Genomic DNA, 25,919 nt, shown 5'->3' with positions numbered 1-25,919 from the left:
GCTACCCCATGCCCAGCTGTTGTGCTCAGCTCATGAATTCCCATTTCTCACATCAACCAGACAAGGAGGATCAACAACAGGAGTAACACTTATGGAGTATAAGTGTACTAGGAATGTCACATACTGATGATGTGGCTCTGTGATTTGCGCCTGTAGCATATATTCAAACAGTCCACATCTCTTGAGCATTCAAAGTCCTTCCATGCCTGCTGGCCCTTTTTTTCAAAATCTCTCACCTTTTGTGGATAAGCATCCCACAGACTTGCACCCTCCCCTGCTAGGACCAGACTCTAAACGTCACGAAGCTTCATTGCCTGCAGGCACATTCCTATTGCCAGGCCCTTGCTCACTGTGCCAGGCCCATACTTCTGACAATGTTCCACCCTGAGCAGATCCCATAGTAGTCAATACTGATGGCATACTCCTCTATAGCATTCTGCATTTCTGGGGGACAGGGGTTAAGGTTTCAGTCATCCCTAACCCAGGAACCAGGACAGAACTGACCAAAGGGGTTAGTAACTAGTACTTCCCAAGCCCATGACACACTTGGTATGTTTCAGGCAATTTGTTGTTGTTGTTTCAGGCAATTTGATCCTCACAACATCCCAAGGATGCAGGCACTAGTACTGATAGAGGCATGTGTATGGATGAGTACACCGAGGTTTGGGAAAGCCATGCCGCCTATCACAGTAGCAGACCAAGCATTCAGTCTAAGGAATTTGGTTCCATAAACTGTAATCTCAAATACTACCAATAAAATCATTTATTATTCTAGACACTTACTGGGAACCTATATTTAGTGAATAAAGTAAACCACTTCTCACCTTAATGAAATTTACATTAAAAAATAGCAAATAGGGTCTCACACCTATAATCCTAGCTACTCAGGAAGCTAAGATCTGAGGAATGAACTTTGAAGCCAGCCCAGGCAGAAAAGTCCATGAGTCTTTTGTAGAGCTATGCTCAAAGTAGTAGAATAATAGTCTTGAGCAAAAAAAACTCAGGGACAGAACACAAGCCCTGAATTCAAGCCTGACAACCAGCAAATAATAATAATAATAGGTGTAATTGATAGAATAAGAGGGGTAAATATGACTAAAGTACACCATCATTTGCATACATGGAAATAGTATAATGAAATTCATTGTACAATACATGTGTGTATATATGTATTTATTTATATTTAGATGAGTAGTGGGACAGGTGTATTTAAGAGGCTGAGATCTGGAGGATCATGGTTCGAGGCTAGCCCAAGCAGAAAAGTCTGTAAGATTCCATCTCAAAAAAATAAATAAGCTGAGCTGGGTGCTGGTGGCTCACGCCTATAATCCTAGCTACTCAGGAGGCTGAGATCTGAGGGTCATGGTTCAAGCCAGCCTGGGCAGGAAAGTCTGTGAAACTTTCATCTCCAATTAACTACCAGAAAACCAGAAGTGGCTCTGTGGCTCAAGTGGTAGAGTGCTGGCCTTGAGCTAAAGAGTGCAGGGACAGCACCCAGGCCCAGAGTTCAAACCCCATGAAGGAAAGAAGGAAAGAAGAAAGGGAGGGAGGGAGGGAGGGAGGAAGAAAAGACAGCAAAAACCCAGGATAGAGACATACCAACTGGGGGCTGGGAAGGTGGCTCAGTGGTAGAGCACTTGCCTTGCATGTCTTAGGCCCTGGGTTCAATTCCTCAGCACCACATAAGCAAAAAGAAAAAAGCCGGAAGTGGCACTGTGGCTCAATTGGTAGAGTGCTAGCCTTGAGCTGAAAAGCTGAGGGACAGCACCCAGGCCCAGAGTTCAGGCCCCACGACTGGACCCAAAAAAGAAAAGGAAAAAAAAAAAAAAAAGAGAGAGATATACCAACTGGTAGAGCACCAGCTGAGCAAGCAAGCACAATAAACATGTAATACCGTTAAAAAAAAAAAAGCCACACTCTGATTATATATTTTAAATGAACTAAAAAAAAAAAAAAAAAACCATGATGGGGGCTGGGAAGGTGGCTCATTGGTAGAGCGCTTGCCTTGCATGCCTCAGGCCCTGGGTTCGATTACTCAGCACCACATAAGCAAAAAGAAAAAAAAAGGCAGAAGTGGCGCTGAGGCTCAAGTGGTAGAGCGCTAACCTTGAGCTGAAGAGCTAAGGGACAGCGCCCAGGCCCAGAGTTCAGGCCCCACGACTGGACCAAAAAAAAAAAAAGCCATGATCCTCCCGCCCCTGCCAAAAAAAGTGACTATTGGAACTTTCTGGTAGGTCTGTAACCTACTTAAAGAAAGGATCTCTGAGGACATCTGAGCAGAGATCTCAATCAAATAAAGAACAGTTGTCAACAAGTAAATAAAAACACTCAGAGCTTATTTCAAACCTGGGATAATTTATACTTGCTTTACTGACTTATGAAGAAAAGGAAGAGGTGTATTATAAAGCTCCTGGCTTAAGGTAAGCCCAGACCTAGCTGAATGATAAACACACAACTGAGTCTCATGCTGTCTTGGTTGTCTGAACAAGAATCCTCCCTCCCTGATCAAAGCCATAATTCATCTTCTCTTCCCCAAAAGAACTGAGAACTCTGTGATCAGCAGTAACCAGATACGGTGCAGTCTGCTAATGCCCCCGACTGGCAGTATACTGTACTACAGATCTCTTGGAGACCCACTTTCCTCATCCAAAGTCTTTACTGGGCATTTACAACCTGCTAGGCAAGGGATGGAGATGGACAAAGAGTCCTCTATAGAAGCTCATGGATCTAACATGAGGCAGAAAATGAGGACCCAGAGAGGCTGTACCAACATCTAAGAAATTGCAGGACCATGCTATAAAAGCAAACCTTGAGGGCTGGGAAGGTAGCTCAGTGGTAGAGCGCTTGCCTTCCATGCATGAGGCCTTGGGTTTGATTCCTCAGCACTACATAAGAAAAAAGCCGGAAGTGGCACTGTGGCTCAAGTGGTAGAGCACTAGTCTTGAGCTGAAGAGCTGAGGGACAGCGCCCAGGCCCAGAGTTCAGGCCCCACAACTGGACCCCCCCCCAAAAAAAAAGCAACCCATGAGCGACAAACAAGATATAGGCAAAGGAAAGGCATTTCAGGCAGAAAGAACAGTACATGCAAACCAGTGTAGCATGAGAAGGAACTGACTGGTTTGAGGGGCTATATTTTTGGTCATCCTGTATTTTTAGAGCTTCCCACCAAAGCAGTTTGTTTGAAGAATAAAAATAAAGGGAGCTAGTTTCTAGGATCTTGCAGAGCTCTGCTAATTTGCTACACCTGGAAAATAAAACCTTTCAAGAACGGATTCCCCCTCCACTCCCCACCCCCTACCCAAGAGTAGACAGAGTCACCTGTGTTCTGTGTGCTTATACCTGGTTCTTATACCCAGTCTCAATCAAGCAATGATCGTTGTAACCCTGGCAAGGTCTTTTCTTCTCTTTGCTTTAGATCCCTTCTTTGTCATGTGGAAAGTAACTCTTTTCCATCTCCCTCTCTATGAGCCACTTCAGTCCAAAATGAAGGATCCTGACCCTGCAAGGGGAAGGACAATGGAGATACCAGGCCATCAGGGGCATCCTGGGCACAATCCTAAGCCAGCTGGTAAGAGACCCAGACCTCTCCGCCAGACCAAGGTACACCCTCCAACACTCACTGCTTACAAACCCCAATAAAAGACCATGTTCTGTGCAGTTCTGTTTCAGGTGTTTTATTAAGTGGGCCATATTGTAGCTGGTTTCTAAGCTGCAAAACAATATAAATTTAACAGTAATAACATAGCCAGTTAGAGTGTGACAAGCTTTATCTTTCCTTAAAAAAGAAAAAAGAAAACAATACTTAAAACACACAATGTAGAGTTAAATAAATAAAACCTAAGAAAAAAAGAAAAACCTGTTAAAACATGCTTCTGTTTACTTCTCTAAAGTGTGCCAACAGGAAACGTAACTTTCCACACGATGACAGCATGATGACACATCCAGGCATGTCTTCTTCCCAAATAATACTGACAAAAAAATAAAAATTAAAAAAAGATGTGGGGCTGACTCCTCAGTGCTTGCTTAGAGGCACTACTAAAAATCCCTTTGATGGAGCATGGGGCTTCCCAATCAGCACAACTGTGTGTGGTCTGTGAAAGCCAAACATCCATAATGTTAATATAGAAAACATTAGTTAAAAACAATGTGGAATGGCCTCATTAATGCAACACAGCAGGGTGAAGAACAACCCTGTATGTGTGCAGCTCAGTCCAGGAGGCCACAGGCTCCTAGTGCGTGGCCACACAAGGGAGGGCACCAGCTTCAAAATAAGCGGCACCAACCTCACTCCCTCTCCCTATCACTCTTTCACATGAAAGTGTGTAAAAAGTAAATCAGCAAATAAACTCTAAAATAGATTATTTTTTCCAAAAATCCTCTAGTTTTCTTTTTACAATGAGTGTACATCTCCTCTCTGTCCCCTGCATAGGTCTCCCTTTTGGAAGAAGATGCAGAGCTGCTAGGGAGTCTTTTCCCAGTTTTGCTGCTGGCTGGTACTAGGTCAGATGTCGATGCCCTTGACGAGGGATGTCTCCAGCGTGATGTTGAACTCCTGCAATGTCTGCAGCACTCGGATCAAGGAATTAACAAGTGTGTGGTCTTTGATCAGTGCCACGTCCTCATACATGTGTGCAGTGATGGGGCAGTCAGCCAGCAGAGCAATCCAGTGGTGCAGGAGGTGATCCCTGGCAGGGCAGGAGTAGTTCAGGCAGGTCAGAGGAAAGGGAAAAGGAAGAGAGACAGGACAAGGCCAAGAATGTAAGTCTGAAGCTGGTGATGCTGGCAGTTACCCACAGCCTCCCTTCCCTCACTAACAGGGCTTGTATCCCACTAGGGAATGCCCAACCCGAGAGACACCAAGCCAACCTGACCCAAATTAGCACTGTCATCTGTCCCTCCTCCTCCACCTTCCCCTTTTCCCCAGACAATACTACCACCTGCTAGACACCAGCTGTAGCTGATCAACACTCTTTCCATTTGCAGCAATCACTCCAGAACATCTCTCACCTCCCTGCCCTCCCCAACTACCACCACCAAAATAATAAGCACTAACTTCTCATATGCCAGCACTGTTATGAGAGATTTAACTTGAGGACAAGCCCCTAAGGTATTATTATCTCCATTTCATAAGTGGAGAAACTGAGGTACATAGAGATTAAACAATTTGTCCAAGGCCACAGTAAGTGACACTTGATATGTGAACCTAGAAACTGTGGTTCTACAGTATTTTGGAGTTCTTTTTACTATTGTTGAGACAAGGTCTTGCTACATTGTCCAGGCTGTCCTCACACTCCTGGACTCAAGTGATTTTCCTGCTTCAGCCTCCCAAGTAGCTGAGACTAAGAGGCATGTGCCTTTGTGCCCAGGTTAGAGTCTGGTTTTTGTTGTTGTTGTTTGGGGGGGTCCGGTCGGGGGGCCTGAACTCTGGGCCTGGGTGCTGTCCCTCAGCTCTTCAGCTCAAGGCTAGCGCTCTACCACTTGAGCCACAGTGCCATTTCCGGCTTTTTTTTCCTGCTTATGTGATGCTGAGGAATCGAACCCAGGGCCTCATGCATGCAAGGCAAGCGCTCTACCACTGAGCCACCTTCCCAGCCCCTTACAGTCTGTTTTGAATTACTATGTCAATTGCTTCATTTACGTGGCCCAAATCAACTACTATCTTAGGTCTAATTTGAGCTTCATACTCTCTCACCTATCCTACTGGAATAGCCTCTCTCAGTCCTGTCCACTCTGAAACCCACAATTGATGATGTTAGATTCATATTATTTCAGAGCCCTGATTAAACAAGGTTGTCCTATCATGAGAGAAATTTATCTCTACTCCAGGTCAAGGTTCCTAGCCTCTTTCAACTTTATTTCCTACTATTGCTCTTAGTCCATTCTCCATTAAAGGTTCATTCAGATACCGCCTTCTCTTTGAAACCTTTGATCTCCCTCCTTTACATTTTCAGCATAGTTTGAGTGAGTACTTCTTTTGGCTTCTGATAACTTCCTGCTTTTTAAAACTGGGACAAGAAAACTAGGCACAGTGGCTCATGACTAATCCTAAATCCTTGGGTAGTAAAAATTGGGCAGATTATGGTTGAAAGCCAGACCAGACAAGAAGTTAGCAAGACCCATCTCAATCAATGAGACTGAAGCATGATGGCACATGCCTATCACCCCAATTGTATGGGAAGCATAAATAGGAAGATCGTGGTCCAAGCTGACCCAGACCTAAAAGCAAAAACTAAAACAAGTGGTTGAGAACACTTGTCCAGCAAATGCAAAGCCCTGAGTTCAAAACCCAACACTTCCTCTGCTCCCCCAAAGAGGAAAGTGAACCTCTAAGCAGCAGGAGCCATGTTTTATTCATATCTCTTCCCACCAGTTTTCATTAAGACCTGGCACAACCAAATGTTTACTGAAGGAATGACTATATTTATTCTGCTTCAAATTCTGCTTCTACCAGTGGAGTAGTTTTGTACCTTCTTATCATAACATAACCCTACCTCCCCCATTTACACATGATGCTCCTACACACACACACACACACACACACACACACACACACACACCACACATGATAGAAGTTAATGACCTCTAGAAAGAGCTCTAAGCTGTTCTCTTCAAGGGTAGCCACACACCAGCCATTTTCCACCCTGTATCACCCCTGGCTTCTAGCACTATTCTCCAAGGCTGGCTGCTATTCATGCTAGTCCCTGGGGCTGCAGTACCTGGCTCCCAAGCACACCAACATCTGAAACTTGCCGTCCTTGCCAATGTTCCGGGGAGTATTGTTGATCGCGGTGACAAACCGGCAGAAGTTTCGAGCCCTTGTATGCCAATTTTCTTCAGGGACTACTTCATTCTGCTCCAATGTTTCATAATAGGTTTGTGCTTTTTCTGTGAAGAATAGAAAAGTTTGCAGTGGCAACTGCTTTCAGAACCCACCTGATTCTGACTGTCCTGAAGACCACTTGCTAGAAGGCTCTCCCAAATGGAGTCAAGTAACTTCATGAGAATAACATGAGTGCCCTGATGTCACTGATTATATTTCAGACATTTAAAATTTTTTATTTAAGTGACCTTTGATATAAAGATGACCTTTTTCCTAGTTCAAGGGTACAAGAAAGCTATGAGAACAGTTTCTTGCACAAAAAAGTCCCAAGTGAGCACCACAGGACTTGGGCTTCACTACTTTTAGCTGGCCATTTGGATCTATAAGGAAAAAGTATAAGGACTCAGAACTAAATCCACAAGGGAGGAAAGAAGAGGGATCTTGTCATTCTCCTTAAGAAAAATCAGAGCGGGCTGGGAAGATAGCTTAGTGGTAGAGCGCTTGCCTTGCATGCCTGAGGCCCTGGGTTCGATTCCTCAGCACCACATAAGCAAAAAGAAAAAAAGCCGGAAGTGGTGCTGTGGCTCAAGTGGTAGAGCGCTAGCCCTGAGCTGAAGAGCTGAGGGACAGTGCCCAGGCCCAGAGTTCAGGCCCCACGACCAGACTCAAAAAAAAAAAAAAAAAAAATCAGAGCAAACAGAAGATAATTTGAGAGTTGCCTGATTTGGGTTCTGAACTCAGACCCCAAGGATCAGCACCATACTGTGTTGGTGAGCCCTCCTATGCTTCTGTAAGCTTTTCCCACCCTCATGCCTTAAGCCCAACTCACCCAGGAAATCCCAAATGAAGACATTTTTGAAGAGCCGAGGCGATTTAAATCCGTGCTGGAAAGCCTGTTCCAGGGCTGAGACAAGGCCACATTCTCCACAAAGCAACAATGTGAGACTGCCTCGCTGGTTAAAACAACAGGATTGAATCACTGGCTGGTCATAGCTGAGCTGCCCTCCCACTACTGCATCACTAAACCCACAGCCACAACCAAGAGTGCAGCAGAAGACTGCAAGGGCTTTGTCTGCTCCCCTAGCACTGGCACAGTGCCTGGCTCAGAGCAGCTTTTGGTGCTGAGCAAATGAATAAAGAAATATATAATTGCTCTGGGTCACATACAAGGAGGTCCCTCAACAAGAGCAAAAAGCCAATGGAGCCATAATTTGGAGACCCAAGCAAATCTGGAAGTGGATAGGACTAGACACTATTCTTTGGGGACCCCAGAGATTCCACTGGAAATCATCAGTATAGAGAGAAAACATAGTGACCCGAGCCAAAGGCCTCTCCCCCCCTGGAAGGAGTCTGCCCATCTCAAACTAGCTGAGGTCGCACATGGTAATAGAAGAGTACAATGTAATTACAAAACCCTCTATTTGACACAGGCTGTGGGTTGGAGGGCAGGAGGCTCACCTCTTTCTCAGGCTTATGGAAGTGCTTCACAATGCCATTGACTGCCTCCCCAATGGATTCTTGGATCTGTCCAGTGTTCAGCTCTGACAAAAATCAAGCAGACATCCCTAACCAATCTCAGAGGCTAACAGTGCTTGGCTGACTGAGTAGGAGACTGAGGATATAGGAAAGAGGGCCCATGGGAGAGGCAAGGTAGCTAGACCCTGGAAAGTAGTGGCTTTGATGAGCAATAACTCTTCCCAAAATCTTTGGGGAAAGCCAAAGTTACCTTGTCTTTTTAGTATTCTTTGTCTAAAACATGCTGGTAACATTTATTTTCTATTTTACTATAGAAATTTAGGACCAGGAAGTGGCGCTGTAGCTCAAATGGTAGAGCGCTCGCCTTGAGCTGAAGAGCTGAGGGACAGCGCCCAGGCCCAGAGTTCGGGCCCCACGACCGACACACAAAAAAAAAAAAAAAAAAAAAGAAATTTAGGACCAATGACTGTGAAGCTGAGGAACCAAAACGGAGGCCAGAAAGTATACTGCTCACCTCTACCAAGATCATGAGGAAAGAGCACAGAGCAGCAGATTGTGCTGACTCCCCTTTCCTTCTAGGCCTCTACGAAAATGGGCACATACCTACCTCACTGATCATGAGAAGAGGTGCCAGCTCTAAGCTGGGTTTGTCAAATGGCTCCTGAGATAGCTGCACAAGCTGGGATTAGTGATGGGTGACATGAAGGTCTAACCCCTTCTCCTACTTACTAGGCTTGTTGTTGGGTGAGATGGTTACAAGCCTCCGGATGACACTGGGGGACTGCTGCAATGGTGGGGTCCGGCATGGTCTCTCATCCACCTCAGGTAGGGATGTGAGCAGCTCCCCAACAAGGACCCGCTCCAGGCTTCCATCATCCATACCTTTCCCCAACCACCGGCCACAAGGAAACCTAGAAGTCAGGCAATGGTCTGTCAGAGCTGTCAGCTCTTCCAGTGTCCTTGCCTTTGCTGCTCAGCAAGAGCCATCAACAAAGTCAGTCTCTGGGGATAGGTTTTTAAATCAGGCTATGTGCTCCCCTGAGGACCTGTTTATCAACCATGTGTCATCAAAGAAGCTACCTGAATAACATGTTGGGCTGGGACCTGTTCACAGCAACATTATATATCTTTACTTAGAAACTTTCCTTGTTTCTTTTCAAGTGCATGAGGCAGAGTCAACAGTTAGTTGTCTCAGCCTGCCAAACCTCAAGAGGCTCCTTGAGAATGCACATACCCAAGCATACCTGAGAGTGCACAGCTGAGGGATCACTCACTTGTAGGTATGTCCTGTGATCTCATTCCTGACCATCACATATTCCACCAGCCATTTGGCATACAGCCCTGTATTGTCATGGCCAATCTGGACAGTAGTGAGCTTCCCCAGGTTCTGATACTGTAAGAGAAGAGAAATGATGAGGCAGGTCAGAAAAATAGCAGAAAAGAGTAGCACTCCTTTGGAAGCACAAATCTGACCCACTGTTGGCTACCTGGTCCCTCAGCATTTGCAGGGAAACTATCTCCTGAGTGGCTCAGGACTAGGAAAGAAAATGCTACTACTTAAAAAGGAAGAATAGCCTGAATGCAAGAGGTTTTGAAGTGGGTCCTGAGGTCTCCCAAGAACACTTGGACTCAACAAATGAAAGAAATCTTTTTCTTTTTCTTTTTCTTTTTTTATCGGTCGTGGGCCTGAACTCTGGGCCTGGGCGCTGTCCCTCAGCTCTTCAGCTCAAGGCTAGCACTCTACCACTTGAGTCACAGCACCACTTCCGGCTTTTTTCCTTTTTGCTTATGTGGTGCTGGGGAATCGAACCCAGGGCCTCATGCATGCAAGACAAGCACTCTACCACTGAGCCACCTTCCCAGCCCCCATGAAAGAAATCTTGGAGATTCTCCACACCCCAAGCATAGGGAGGTATCTAAACCCCACAAAGGCCTCCATAAAATCTTGCAGAAAACTTCCCACATCAGCTGTTACAAACAAGTCCCCACAGATTTGTAGACCCATGTAACACATACCTCAAAAGTCATCTCCAGCACATTTCTGGGAATCTGCAGGATTTGTGTCTCACCCAGTTCTCCTGAGATACAGATCCATGGGTTTGCAGTGAACATGGAACCCCCCAGCTTCTTGCTTGGTACAATCAGAATGTGGTATGGAATCACTGTTTAGGAGAAGCCACAAAAGTATTGAGAGCGATCAGGAATCTTTGGGGCCTGGACATGCCCCAAGCAGGTATCATGAGTGTAGTCCTGGCTATACCAGCTCCAATGGAGTTCTGGACAGCAGAGCCCCTGGATGGCTTAGAATATTAGCCAATCTATCTTCCAAAATCACTCCTCCAGAACTACCCAAATATCAAAATCCAATCTGCTGGCTCTATGAATGATTCTTTAAATAATGTAACCATTATAGAGCACTTCTCATATCTCATCTCATGGATTCTATTAACTGTCATAATAATCTTAACAAAGTCCATATAAGTATCTCTTTTCCAAGGCACACAGTGAGAAATAGTTTGTCCTGAGTCTCTTAAGTTCTAGCCCAGTCCTATTGAACTTTAGTCTCTGAGAATGAAGATAGGATGTTAGAAACAAGAGTGCAAGCAAGCTGCTGAGGCAGTAGAGTGGCTGGCCAAAGAGCTAGCCATGGAGCAAATTCAGAGACTATCCAGTAAAGAATCTTGGCATTAGAGAAGGTTTGAAGGACCTTACAATATATTGAGCCCTCTACCTCACTCTGATATTAAGGCCACAGCAAGGGTGGACTCTGTTTGCAGACACCTAACAAGTTAAGGGCAGAGCCAGCCTGGATTCACATCTCCTCCTATCATCTTTCTGCTACTTTCGGAAGAGCTCTTTCTCCCTTGGGCTTGCTTGAAAATCACTTGGCATTACAAAATGCATGAAGCCCTGGGTTCAATTCAATAAACAGAAAAGGCCAGAAGTGGTGCTGTGGCTCAAGAGGTAGAATGCTAGCTCTGAGCAAAAAGAAGCTCAGGGACAGTGCCCACGCCATGAGTTTAAGCCCCAGTACTGGCAAAATAAAAGGGGGAAGAGTGAGTGAGGCTGGGATTTGTTTGCAAGGCTGCCTTAAGCAGGTCAGTGGGGAGCACAGAACTACTTACAGATCGTGGTGAAGACATTGGTGAAGCAGAAGTAATCAACAGCATTAAAAGAGAGCAAGTGATAGAGGAATTGCTCCTTCTCATCATCACAGCGCAAGAAGGCATAGCGCTTGTACAATTTCCTGTTGGGAAAGAGGCAGCACATCAGTCTCCATCAAAAAGGAAGAGAAAGAAGACAGTTACTGTTTCAGAAGTATACAGCTAAGGAAATCAAAATTCCTTAGAGTTACTCTACAAAGGTTTAAACCCTGACATTCTGTGTAACTGAATCTACAAAGAAAGTAGTTTAAACCACAGCAGGAACAACAAAAATTAAATATTCTCTGTTGTCCAAGGGTTGATGTTATACTGTCCAGTGTGATAGGCCATGTAATTTCCTTTCCTAAACAATCTAAGGCTGAACTGAAAGCTTATCGAGGTGACACAGGTCCTCTCAGGCTTCTAGTTAAGCTGTCATCCCAATATATGGATTGTAAGTAGCAACAGCAAGAGGTCTATAGGGACCATTTATTACCAGGCAAACACTTAACAGACCTGAGAACCATGAATCAAAAAGAACACTGCTTCAAAGGTGATTGAGTGCAGACTCTACTTCTACCTCTGACCCAGGTCACAGACAAGAAAGAGTTGTGTAGATTCAGACCTTCCTCTCTCCACAGAAATTTCTCACTTTATCCCTACTGCCAGCTCATCAAAAGGCAGCTCCTTTGCCTGATGTTCCAGGCCCTGGGAGGTTGTACAGCATTAACATCAGATAACAATGAGAACTCAATTTTCAGGCCCTGTCAAAGATCAATACACAGAGAAAAAAGGATAGAATCTATCCTAGTTTTCCCAGAATACAATTGCCCAACCACAAAGATCTGGGATTCAGTCTATCTATCTGTGAAGATTCACCTTCAAGAGATAATTCATCAACTAATTCATCAACTACACATAGGTGCTAGACAGAGAAAGACCTACTCTCAAATATGTCTAAGTGAATACATTGGGTAAAGGGCCTGATGAGTTGCCAAGTTAAAAATTCTTTCAGGAAACTTAAAAGAATCATGAGCTTCGGTAGTCCTGGAAAACATTCTAGAACAAAAAGGACCTGAAGGACAGCACAAATTTAGACATGCATTGTACAGGATGAAGAGTAGTATGAAAATCTATAGTTGGCTACAGTGCAAGGAAGTAGTCAGTTAGCAACAGGACTGAAAAGCAAGGGTAGAGTCAAATACAGAAAGGTCCTTATTTTCAGCCTAATGACTACAATTTGCTCAGTTAAATAATGAATAAATAAAATAAAGGTAGAACCACAACCAATTTCATGAAATGTAAAGTTAACACAGGTAAAGGGTAAAGGAAGAATGAGGATTAAAATAAGGCAGTAAAAATGTCAAAGCCAGGAGAGGGCAGAGGCTAAGGACTGGAAATGCGTATGTGGTTGGCAAAACAAAGCAAGGAGCCAAAACTAACTCCAAATTTAGAAAATAGGTAGAAAGAAGTAGGGGAAGGATGTTCCAAGAAAACATTAATGACAGGGCTGGGAAGGTGGCTCAGTGGTAGAGCGCTTGCCTTGCATGCCTGAGTCCCTGGGTTCGATTCCTCAGCACCACATAAGCAGAAAAAAAAAGCCGGAAGTGGTGCTGTGGCTCAAGTGGTAGAGCGCTAGCCTTGAGCTGAAGAGCTGAGGGACAGCGCCCAGGCCCAGAGTTCAGGCCCCACAACCAACAAAAAAATAAGAGAGAGATAAGGAAGATAACTCAGATGTTTTCCTTTTAATTCTCCAAATCTTTGCTCTTCAGGACAGGAACAGACAGAGGAAATGCCTTATGACCAAGTGCTTGGTGTCATCTGAGTGCAAGAAGGAATGGAGAATCCCATCCTTCTGTTATCTCTCTTGGGTAGCTTTAGGAATGCAGATTAGGAAAGGGAAAATAGAGTAGAAGTATTGTTCTATAAATAAAGATGAAGGGCTGGGAAGGTGGCTCAGTGGTAGAGTGCTTGCCTTGCATGCATGAGGCCTTGGCTTCAATTCTTCAGCACCACATAAGCAGAAAAAGCCAGAAGTGGCGCTATGGCTCGAGTGGTAAAGCACTAGCCTTGAACTGAAGAGGTGAGGGACAGTGCCCAGGCCCAGAGTTCAGGCCCCATGACTGGCAAAAATAAAATAATAATAATAATAAAGATGAAGAAGAAATACTGCAAAACTTCCTGTACAATTTGAGTTTATACTGCAAAACTTCTTGTGCAATTTGAGTTTATAGCTCATGACATACTGAATATTTTCCTTCTGACACAAGGATTTCCAATCTCCCACACCAATCCTAGGAACCTGTTTCTACTCCAGGTGGAGTGGTCTTACTTGGTGAGCTCATGGTCTGAGAGTAGTTGCTTCAGGTGTCTAGAAAGCAACTTTTTTTCCATGGACAGTCGCACCCATGCTCTGGCCTTTCCCACATCGGTCTTGATTTCCCCAATGTTCTGGATATGCCTGAAAGGGGAATAAACAAGAGAAGTGAGGATCAGTAGGGAGATGAGCTCACTGTCAATACCTCACCCATGAAGTCAATGGAATTCTCGCTTCTCTCTTGTTCTCCAAATTTTTCACATGATATTGTCAGAATATTTTAAGAAGGAAAAGACATTTTAGACACACCCAAAATAAACTTCCTCAAAAAATAAAAGGAGCTGAAAGTGTAATCCAAGCTTCTCTAGAGGCAGAAATTAGAGGGTTGTGGTTTTCAAAGCCAGTCTAAGCATAAAAGTTCAAGAGTCCCAATGGTTAGGCTTGGTGGCACACACCTGTCATCTCAAGCTACAAGGGGAATACAATGGTTAGGTGCAATGGTATGCACCTAGCATCCCAGCAACCAAGGGTACCAGTGGATTACAATCTAGGCTAACATGGCAAAAAGAGAGGCCTTATCTTGAAAATAATTAACATAGAGCCAGGTGCTGCTGGCTCACACCTGTATCCTAGCTATTGAGGAGGCTGGGATCTGAGGATTGCAGTTCAAAGCCAGCCCAGGCAGGAAAATCTGTGAGACTATCTTCAATTAACCACCAGAAAAATGGAAGTGGAGTTGTGGCTCTAAGTGGTAGAGTGCTATCCTGAGCAAAAGTGCTCAGGAACAGTGCCCAGCCTGAATTCAAGCCCCATGACCAAAAGAAAAAAAAATCAACATTAAAGGGGGCTGGCAGAGTGGCTCCAGTAATTAATCCATTTCCCTCTTTTTACAAAGAGGGAAAGCACATTGTAAGATGGTACAAGAACATAGGAGATACCCTAATCCTGAGCTCTGGAGCCTCGAGATATTCTCTTATGCTCCTTCACCTGGCATAGTTCCCAAGAAATGCCAAGAGACCTAAGACATTATAAAGAATACCACTAAGGAAGGTTTCCTGCGTAGGCAATATGCTTTAAGACACTGAGACTGTCATCTAAAGTAGACATCCAGGAAGTGGCGCTGTGGCTCAAGCAGTAAAGCACTTGCCTTGTGCTGAAGAGTGCAGGGACAGTGCACAAGCCCAAGTTTAAGCCCCACAACCAACAAAAAAAAAGAATCTTTCTAAAGTAGACATCCAGTCCAAGTACAGTGAATCAAGCTTATAATACTAGCTACAAGGGTGATAGATACAGTAGAATTGTGCTTCAAGGCCAATTGCCAACTAGGCAAAAAAGGTTGCAAGATCCTATTTCAAAAAACAAATTAGGCCAGGCACTGGTGGCTCACAGCCTATAATCCTAGCCACTCAAGAGACTGAGATCTGAGGATCAAGGTTTGAAGATAGCCTGGGCAGGCAAACCCTTGGGCCTCACCTCCAATTAACCAGCAAAAACCTAGAACTGGAAGACTGGCTCGATTAACAAAATGCCACTTGAGAAAAAAAAAAGCCCATTGAGAATTCTAGGCCTTGAGTTAAATCTCAGTTCCAAAACATACACACACAATGAATTAGACATGGTGGTATATGCCTAAATCTCAGCTTCGAATAAACAGAGATAGGAGGATTGAGGTTCAATTCTGGCCCCGACAAAAGTAAAAGACTCTTACTAGAAAATAAACTAAAGCTAAAAAGGGCTATGGGGTTGGTTCAAGTAATAGAATACTTGTTTGGCAAGCACAAGTCTCTTTAGTTCAATCCCCTAAACCACTAAAAACAAACAATAGTGGACACCAAAGAAACACCTGAAAACAGGATAACAATGGCTTCTTATAGGTGAGCCCAGACTGACCTCATATCCTGAATTAGAGAGATCCTCAGGGGAGACATGGCAGCGCTGGCATCAGACTTCCTCCGTTCTGAATCAAGAAGTATTCCTACAATAACAAGGTTGATCATGTCTAAAGAGATCTGCATAATCACATAGCTAGTACTCTCCTTATAGCAAATCACAAATTCCTTGAAATGCTTGAGACACTGGTAATATCTTAAGCAATCATTTCATAGTATTTATTAGTTCCCATTAGAGATCAGATTTTTTATTTTATACATATTACTTCATTTAATTTTCAATAATTGATAAAGATCTCCATAAAAGGTATCACAATTTCCCTACTTAATGAAGGAAAAAACAAGTTAGCTGCTTTTAGGTAACCAATTGGCTCCTAATTCATCATGCACTCATCATAATCCATGGAAGCAGTGCTTCTACTTGGAACCACTGAACATTTCCTGTTCCTGCTTCAAATGAGCTACAAAAGAGAAAAATGGATGAGTAAAGAACCTGTTATAATTTATAATCCTACTTTCCCCAGGGAATCACTACTGACTTTAGCATATTTCCCTTCTTTGAATATTGTTATAGATAAACAGATGTTTTCATATTTAGTGTCTTGTTTATATTATTATTAAAGGATAAGCATCTCTCCAAATCATTAAAATTGTTTGAAAACATTAAAAAAAAAAAAACTATGCTGAGCTGGGTGCAGGTGGCTAATGCCTATAATCCTAGCTACTCAGGAGCCTAAGGTTTGGGGATCATAGTTTGAGACGAGCTTGGGCCAGAAAAATCTGAGATTCATCTCCAATTAACTACACACACACACACACACACACACACACACACACACACGAAAAAAAAAAGAACCTGTTATAGAATGCTTACTTAGGTCCTCTAGAAGAGACATTATAATACTTTTATATCCTCATGTCTGGCCCAGTGTTTAAAACTCGTTTTTATTATCAAGCTGATCAGAATTTCTGGCTATATGTTATCTCTTAGTGGTAACTTCTACAGTCTTCCTGAGAAGACTATTTGCTTTCACATCCAGAATATGGACACAAAACTCCTAATAAGATTACCTAAGGAACTTCTCTTCCCAGTTTCCAGCCAATTATCTTCCCAAGTTCAGTACTAGTTCAAGGGCAAAGAATGAACACCCATCTTTATTATAACATTTGACTTAGCTTTACTATTAGGATAAGTACATCCAAGAAAAGTAAACTTGTTCTCTGGCAGGAGGGGTAACAAATGCTAGTGTAAAAGAGAGATGTGGTCAAGGACACTGATGATATAAAGAACAATGAAGCAGGATACAAGATGCTTCGTTGCTAACCTGGGCTCTTATAGTAATTTACTGCATGGTCTTAGGTAAATTCATTTCTTCTCTGAACCCCAGTTTCTTCTCACAAAAATAAATATAGACTATATAATGATTCCTGGAATCCCTATAAATTCTAATATTTTTGTTTCAGTTTTGTTTTTTTATTTTCCTGTGCTGGGGATTGAACCCAGGACTTTGTACATGTTAGGCAAGTAAGCGTTCTACCAATAAGCAATATCCTCAGCCCTGCTAATTACATTAAATTAGAAACAGGAAGAATAAAGAATCTTTCACGTTCTGGTCACTGGTGGCTCACCCCTGTAATCCTAGCTACTTAGGAGGCTAAAATCTGAAGATGTGGGTTCAAAGCCAGCCCAGCAGAAAATCCATGGGATTCTGATCTCCAATTAATCACCAAAAAGCCAGAGTGGAGGTGTGGCAAGTGGCCTTGTGAGGAAATAAAGAAGATCATTTACATTAGGCCTTTGGCTTGGAGTTTCAAGGAGGGACTTGACTATGCTCTAAATAGCTTTCCTCAAATAAAGGACATCAGCATCATAGAAAAATCCAAATTCATTATATAAGGCTAGCCAATTGCAAAATATCTTTTCTATTACATTGCTAGAGAGGATATGAAAAAACATTAAAAAAAAACAAATCTCATAGTTTTGATATGCTCAAAGAGGCTGGTGGCTCCATATTTAAAATAAAATGCTCTATAGCAAAATCCATAACTAGCTTGGCACAAATGATCATTCCAATGAGGGAAAATGGAGAGACAAGAAATTTCTGTGCAGTGATGCAGAGATTATTTACCTGAAGTACTGAGGCTTGCTGATGTGAGTTTCCTCTGTCGGTTTTCCTGATAATGTAATAGGTGAGACCACAAGGCTGATTTTCCCTAGAACCAATGTGAAAGAGAAATACCTATCAGTTTAGATTTTAGAGTACAACTTTCAGTATACTTTTATCTGAGTGTGGTGGCACATATCTGTACTACTACTAGCACTCAGAAGGCTGAGGTAATTAAGACCATGAGTTTCAGGCCTATTTGGGCTCATAGTGATTTTGAAGTCAGGTAGGGCTACAAAGTGAGACTGTCTCAAAAGGCTAAATAAATTAGATGGATTAAGATGGGAAGATAGAAACGCAAGGCCAGCCTGGGTAACAAGTTTGTGAGGCCACATCTTACCCAGGTTATCCCCACTACATAGGAGGCTAGATTGGAAGGACGGTGGTTTCAGACAGAACCAGGCCCCTCCCCACAAAAAATTGCAAGACCCTAACTAATAGAAAGAACTAGTGGGGGGCTGGGAAGGTGGCTCAGTGGTAGAGTGCTTGCCTTACAGGCATGAGGCCCTGGGTTCGATTCCTCAGCACCATATAAGCAGAAAAAGCCAGAAGTGGAGCTGAGGCTCAAGTGGTAGAGCGCTAGTCTACAGCTGAAGAGCTGAGGGACAGCGCCCAGGCCCAGAGGTCGGGCCCCATGACTGGAAAGAGAGAAAGAGAGAAAGGAAGAAAGAAAGAAAGAGAGAGAGAGAAATAGTGTATTGGTGCATGTCTGTCATCCCAGTTACAGTGGGAAATAAGAATTTCAGTCCAAGCCAGGTGCCAGTGGCTCACACCTGTAATCCTAGCTACTCAAGAGGCTGAGATCTGAGAATCACGGTTCAAAGCCAGCCTAGGAAGGAAAGTCCATGAGACTCTTATCTCCAATTAACCACCAGAAAAACGGAAGTGGCACTATAGCTTAAGTTGTAGAGTGCTCACCTTCAGTTGAAGAGCTAAGGGACAGCGCAAAGAAGGAGAAGGAGAAGAAGGAGAAGGAGGAGAAGGAAAAGAAGAAAGGAGGAAGAGGAAGAGGAAAGAAGATGAGAAGGAGGAAGAGGAAAGGAGGAGGAGGAGGAGAAAAGAAGAAGAAGAAGAAGAGGAGGAGGAGGAGGAGAAGGAAGAGGAGGAGGAAGGAGGAGGAGGAAGAAGGAGAAGGAGAATTATTATTATTATTTCAAGCCGGGCGCCAGTGGCTCACGCCTGTAATCCTAGCTACTCAGGAGGCTGAGATCTGAGGACCACAGTTTAAAGCCAGCCCAGACAGGAAAATCCGTGAGACCCTTGTCTCCAATTAATCAACAGAAAACTGTAAGGGGCGCTGTGGCTCAAGTGGGACAGTGCCCAGGCCCAGAGTTCAAGCCCTACAGCTTTTTTTTAAGTTATAAAACTATTTTTAAGAAAAAAATAGTTGGAATCCTATTTGCTGAGCTATTTCATATTCATTCTAAGAACAGTATATGCCATTTTCAAAGCTGCATAGTGTGATAAGTGAAACCATGAAGACAAATTGCTCAACATGGAGAGGCCAGACATATATTACCTGTTTTACTTGTAGTCCATGACTCCAGATCCTTTCTAGAAGGTCACAGAGGCTGGCAATCAAGGTATTCTCTTCTACTCCAGTGATGTTCACTTCCCCATGCCCTAGCTCCACAGCCTCACGTCCCATCTTCTCCACCAGCATCCTCTTCGTCTAGAAATCAGAAAGTAGAATAGACAACCACATTAAGTAGAATCATATGCAACCAGAGAGGGCTGTGGCTGCCTGAATGAACATGTGCCAGCTGAATAAGTCCCAGCCACACAGGATAGTGAAAGCCATATAGGTCAAGTTATGGGGACTCTATACTTTCAAAAAGGAGAAGAGAACACAAACAATCACCATATGATCCTCACTTCAGCTTCAGTTTTTTTGCATTTATGTTGTAGAGTTAAATAAAATTCTTATGTCATGCTCACCTCTAATACTCTCTAATTCTGACTACTTCAATAACTTATTTAAAAATGAACCATCAAGCCAGGCACCAGTGTCTCATAACTATAATCCTTACTAATCAGGAAGCTGAAATCTGAGGATCGCAGTTCAAAGCCAGCCTGGGCAGAAAAGTCTATGAGACGCTTATCTCCAATTAACCACCAGAAAAACAGAAGTGGCACTGTGGCTCAAAGTGACAAGAGTGCTAGCCTTGAGTGGAAAAGCTCAGGGACAGCACCCAGGTCCTGACTTCAAGCCTCATGACTGACAAAAACAAACAAACAAACAAACCTTGAGTGATACATACAATGTATAAAAATACTTGAAATAATTTTCAAAGGGATAAAAAATTATGGAAAATAATTTAAAGTGAAAATCTTCAATGTCTATTGTAACCAAAAGAACACAAGCTGTATAATGATGATAACCTGTTTTTATTAAGTATGTGTCATGACTGTACTGTGTTGCATTAACTCATTTAAGCCTCGTAACATTATTCTAATAAGGAAATTGAGAACTTAAGTAATTTCCCCAAAACTACATAGTAAAACAGTAGCAGATCCAGATTTGAACCCAAGTCAGCCTGAACTTTTAAGTACAAATTCTTAATATCTAACTATGTTATAAATTTTGATAAATTAAAAGCAGAAAAAAATCAGCCCTAATGCTAGCTTGAAAAAGTAACTCATGGGGCTGGGAAGGTGGCTCAGTGGTAGAGCGCTTGCCTTGCATGCATGAGGCCCTGGGTTCGATTCCTCAGCACCACATAAGCAAAAAGGAAAAAGCCGGAAGTGGCGCTGTGGCTCAAGTGGTAGAGTGCTAGCCTTGAGCTGCAGAGCTGAGGGATAGCGTCCAGGCCCAGAGTTCAGGCCCCACGACCGGACCCAAAAAAAAAGAAAAAAGAAAAACTCACTCATTATTCTTTCCAGTGCTGGTTCTACTGCTTTGTTTTTTTTTCATTTTTTTTACGATGACACACAATGTGTGTGTTTGTGTGTGTGTGTGTGTGTGTGTGTGCACGTGCACACATATGCTTGCACCAAGAACTATGTGAAGAAATAAGCCAGGCACCAGTGGCTTATGCCTATAATCCTAGCTACTCAGGAGGCTGAAATCTGAGGATCGGTTCAAAGCCACCCTGAGCAGGAAAGTCCATGAGACTATTATCTCTAATTAACTGAAAGTAGCACTGTGGGTCAAAGTTGTACAGCACTAGCCTTGAGCAAAAAGACTCAGAGACAATGCCCAGGGCCTGAGTTCAAGCTCTACCACTAACCAAGAAAAAAAAAAAAAAAGGAAGGAAGGAAACACTGTCCATTTCTAACCATTGAGGCCCTCTTCCAATCACTTTCTCACCAAAAATGATAACATACACAATGAAACTATAGAAAAGTACCTGTATTTGTATTCCTAAAATAATACAGTTTGGCTGTATGTTTTTCTTCCATGATTTGTTTTTTCACTCTATGTTTGTGATATTCAAAGTTGATGGACACTGTGGTTCCATTGCATTGCTATATAGCATTCCACTAATGGTTATCCTACTGATTGGCCCTTAGTGTTTTAGATTTGGGCTATTACAAAGATTATTATTCTTTTTTTTTTTTTGGTCGGTCGTGGGGCTTGAACTCTGGGCTTGGGCATTGTCCCTCAGCTCTTCAGCTCAAGGCGAGCACTCTACCACTTGAGCTACAGTGCCACTTCCGGTTTTCTGGTGGTTTTATTGGAGATAGGAGTCTCACGGTCTCTCCTGCCCGGGCTGGCTTTGAACCGCGACCCTCAGATCTCAGCCTCCTGAGTAGCTAGGATTACAGGTGTGAGCCACCAGGGCCCGGCTAAGAATATTATTCTTAAACTAATTGTCACATTGCAAAAGTTACAATTAATTGACACACTGCCAAAGTTTCTCTAGAGAATACACCTAGGAAAAGAATTGCTGTATGATGCTATGCTGTTTTCCAAAGTGATCATACCAATATCTACTTGCTATGCTGTTTTCCAAAGTGATTATACCAATTTCTAATTCCAAGAACATAAGAGTTCCTATTGCTCCACATGCTAGTCAATGCTTTGTGATGTGAAACTACTTATGGTATTTCTTCAGTCCTAAGATGCACATTTTCCTATACAGTAGCATGTCACAAAATGGGATGTCATTAGTCATCATTTAGCCAGGCACTAGACACTGGAAGCTGTCACAGCCTAGGAGTATATCTTAAAACTTGAGAACAAATGGCAAGACAATGGAGGAATATTCTTTGGAAAAAAAGTGTAGCATCAATTCTCTAAGGGTAGAAAAAAAGAACAGTGCAGGGAAAATCACAGAACTCAATGACTCTAGAGTAGTCTGATAATTTTTAAAACCTGAATTTAAAATATCATTTCTGTGGAGAGAGAATGGGCAGGTGAATGAAGTCATAGTATCAATGTGCATATGTGAAAATGGAACCAAGTAACTTGACGGAATGGGTAAGATTGGGAGAGATGGGGAGAAGGATAGAAAGGGTGACCTCAGGGGCTGGGAAGGTGGCTCAGTGGTAGAGCGCTTGCCTTGTATGCCTGAGGCCCTGGGTTCGATTCCTCAGCACTACATAAGAAAAAAGAAAAAAGCCGAAAGTGGCACTGTGGCTCAAATAGTAGAGCGCTAGCCTTGAGCTGAAGAGCTGAGGGACAGCGCCCAGACCCAGAATTCAGGCCCCACGACTGGAACCCCCCCCCCAAAAAAAGAAAGGGTGACCTCAATCAAGATACACTGTACTCATAAACGGTCATGTTGAACTGAAACCCCTTTGTACAACTACTTAAATATTATTTTTCAAGTTATATATGTATAAAATAATAAAATATCTGTTCTGCAATGTGCTGGTGGCTCATATCTGTAATTCTACTACTCACAAGGTAGAGTCAGGATTACAAGGAGGATCACAATTCAAAGACAAACCAAGGACATATCTGAGTCACGTTCTCAACCAATGGTGTGTATATGTCATTCAGTCTAAGAGGGAGGCTGAGATCAGGAGGATTATGCTTCCAGGCTAGCCTCAGGAAAAACATCCTCAAGACTCCATCTCAACAGAAAATGTTGAGCATGATAACATGTGCGTATCTGCCTAGCTAAAAATATAAACCTACAAGAAGCTGACTACAAGCTAACTGCACTCTAGAAAGAAAGATGACCCTATCTCAAAAATAACCAGTGCAAAAAAGCACTGTGGATATGCCTCAAGTGGCAGAGCACAGTAATAAGCAGGAGCCCCTGAGTTTCAAACACCAGTACTGAAGGGGAAAGTAAAATCACTTCTGATATAAAAATCTAACTTCCAAAATAACAATAATACTAATAATATGTTTCTATACGAAAAAAGTATCTTATTTCTCCCTATACATAAATACTTCTTTGAAAATACAGAAAAATCTTTTCATTTCATTAGTAAAAAGGATGTAATAAAGACTAAGTTAGCAGACTTACCCTAAAAATTATGATATGCTGATATTGTTGATTCTACTAAAAAGTAAATTCAAATGATAATTAAGAATAATCATACTGGGGGGGGGGGGGCTGGGAAGTTGGCTCAGTGGTAGAGCGCTTGCCTTGCATGCCAGAGGCCCTGGGTTTGATTCCTCAGCACCACATAAGCAAAAAGAAAAAAGCTGGAAGTGGCGCTGTGGCTCAAGTGGTAGATCGGACCCAAAAAAAAAAAAGTATTGCTTAGTGTATTATAAAGATTAAATTCATCATATAGGGGATAAGTAAGAAATTATAAAAATAGGAGAAGCAGCCATCAGACAGAGAAAAATCCTTATGTTTACAAACTTAGAAAGACATTAAAAATAGACCATCAGGGGGCTGGGAAGGTAGCTCAGTGGTAGAGTCCTTGCCTCAGCACCACATAAGCAGAAAAGGCCAGAAGTGGCGCTGTGGCTCAAGTAGTAGAGCACTAGCATTGAGCTGAAGAGCTGAGGGACAGCACCCAGGTCAGAGTTCAGGCCCCAAGACCCGCAAAAAAAAAAAAAAAAAAAAAGATGATCAGCCACTGAGAGATGCAGGAGATTGTGAAAAAAAGTGACAATGACCAAGATGCATTTTACTCATAAACTGACATATTAAATTACCTTTGTAAATTACATAAATAAAAAAAATTAAAAAGAAATTCATAGCACACACAGAGAAGGGTCCACAGCTTACCTTGTTGCGACATTCTTTCAGCAGGCCCTCTACAAACTTCCAGTTGGTTTGGGCAATGACTGATGGAGAGAGGTTAGATAGTTTGGGTTGGCGGATGGTACTACCCATATTCCTAGCTTCTTGGATGTATTTCTGCATGAAACAGAAAAATTGAAGATCTTTTGTGTCCATTCACACAAACCATAGAAAACCAGTACTGACGGGTGCCTGAAGAGGGCATTACTACCTCACATTTTCTGGTTTGCTTCTCCCATGGCTCAGATAACACTGGGAGCAGTAAATTTAAAATAAAATTCTTGCCAGGCTCCTGTGGCTCATACCTGTAATCCTAGCTACTCAGGAGGCTGAAATCTGAGGAGCCTGGGCAGGAAAGTCTGAGAAACTCATATCTCCAGTTAATCACAGAAAAAGCCAGAAGCGACACTGTGGCTCAAGTGGTAGAGCTAGTGCTCTACCTTGAGCAAAAGGAGTTAAATAGAGTGCCTAGGCTCTGAGTTCAAGCCCCATGACCCACCCAAAAAAAAAAAAAAAAAAAGCAATTCTGAGCTGGATGCCGGTAACCTATAATTTTAGCTGCTCAGTAGTCAGAGATCCAAGGGTTGCAGTTTAAAGCCAGCCCATGCAGGAAAAGTCCATGAGACTCTTATGTCCAATTAGCCACCAAAAAGCCAGAAGTGGAAATATGTTGTCAAAAGACAGAATACTAGCTTTGAGCAAGAACAGCACCCAAGCCCCAAGACTGGCATTAAAACAAAACAAAAAAGCAATTATTGTACCGAAGGGAAAAACTGAGATAATATGATTTTGCTGATATAAAGCACTCCATAAGTATAAGAGTTACCTTTGATTAAAAATACAAAGGGTAGGGGCTGGGAATATGGCTTAGTGGTAGAGTGCTTGCTTAGCATGCAAAAAGCCCTAGGTTAAATTCCTCAGTACCATGTAAGCGGAAAAAACCAGAAGTGGCACTGTGGCTCAAGTAGTAGAACACTGGCCTTCAAGCACAAGAAGCTCAGGGACAGTGCCCAGGCTCTGAGTTCAAGCCCCAGGACTGGCAAAAAAAAAAAAAAAAACAACACACTTACACGCACACACACACACACACACACACACACACACACACACACACACACACACACACACACATACACACACACACACACACACAGCAAAAATAAAAAACAAAACCAAAAGCCATAGCTACAGCATATAGTTCATCAAATTTGAAAAGCACCACTGAGAAAATCTTTTTCTCCACCAAATTAAGCAGAATTTAATTCTTCTTCCCATATCAATGATACCTATTCTTTCTAAACTTGCTAAATTAGGGGCTGAGAAAATAAGGCTGCACACTCAAAACAACTGCATTTCCTTCTTCTCTACAATATGCTTAGATTGTTTGTTTTAACACAGACTCAAACCACTATAGTGAACTGCACATATTTTTTTGGGGGGGTCCGGTCATGAGGCCTGAACTCTGGGTCTGGGCGCTGTCCCTCAGCTCTTCAGCTCAAGGCTAGCCCTCTACCACTTGAGCCACAGCGCCACTTCTGGCTTTTTTGCTTATGTGGTGCTGAGGAATCGAACCCAGAGCCTCAGGCATGCAAGGCAAGCGCTCTACCACTGAGCCACCTTCCCAGCCCAGCATCTCAGTATTTCAGGTTCATGACCAACATTTTTACCCTGTTCTTTTCCCTCCCACCAAATGTACTCTAGCAGCACAACTCTGTCCATTCTGTTTGGCCTCCTTAGCCTGCCCTTTCCTCCTAACTCACGAAGTTAGAATTCAGCTTCTATCACTTAGACTACTGTTACCTTCCTACTCATTTGCTAACTATTTCTGTAATTCACTCATCCAAAATATTCTGCCCAGACCTGCTTTACACAACATAAATCAAGTTTTTAGTCCTACCATTCATTTGCTATACTTGAAATGCTAGTCTCTCTAAAATCCTATTATTCTCCAATC

At 42.9% G+C, this 25,919-nt stretch overlaps 1 protein-coding gene across 1 annotated transcript in view; it reads right to left on the bottom strand.

Moving 5' to 3' along the window:
* Positions 1-3,658: 3,658 nt before the first annotated feature.
* The window catches only part of Dennd5a (DENN/MADD domain containing 5A), a 98,326-nt gene continuing 76,065 nt past the window's right edge, over positions 3,659-25,919 (bottom strand). Inside the window, exons 11-23 of the mRNA XM_013028677.1 lie at positions 23,951-24,082; positions 19,330-19,482; positions 17,775-17,859; positions 15,647-15,731; positions 13,772-13,900; positions 11,422-11,543; positions 10,313-10,458; positions 9,571-9,689; positions 9,026-9,207; positions 8,279-8,361; positions 7,650-7,773; positions 6,717-6,885; positions 3,659-4,685 (exon numbers count right to left, since the gene is read on the bottom strand). Of these exons, the coding sequence (XP_012884131.1) occupies positions 4,502-4,685; positions 6,717-6,885; positions 7,650-7,773; positions 8,279-8,361; positions 9,026-9,207; positions 9,571-9,689; positions 10,313-10,458; positions 11,422-11,543; positions 13,772-13,900; positions 15,647-15,731; positions 17,775-17,859; positions 19,330-19,482; positions 23,951-24,082 (1,713 nt within the window). The 3' untranslated portion in view covers positions 3,659-4,501. The remainder of the gene's footprint in view (positions 4,686-6,716; positions 6,886-7,649; positions 7,774-8,278; positions 8,362-9,025; positions 9,208-9,570; positions 9,690-10,312; positions 10,459-11,421; positions 11,544-13,771; positions 13,901-15,646; positions 15,732-17,774; positions 17,860-19,329; positions 19,483-23,950; positions 24,083-25,919) is intronic.

Source organism: Dipodomys ordii, unplaced genomic scaffold (assembly GCF_000151885.1).
Source record: "Dipodomys ordii isolate 6190 unplaced genomic scaffold, Dord_2.0 Scaffold113, whole genome shotgun sequence".
Classification (NCBI taxonomy): Eukaryota; Metazoa; Chordata; class Mammalia; order Rodentia; family Heteromyidae; genus Dipodomys; species Dipodomys ordii.
The sequence above is the reverse complement of the archived record's forward strand: the minus strand, read 5'-3'. Positions and strand labels throughout refer to the sequence as shown.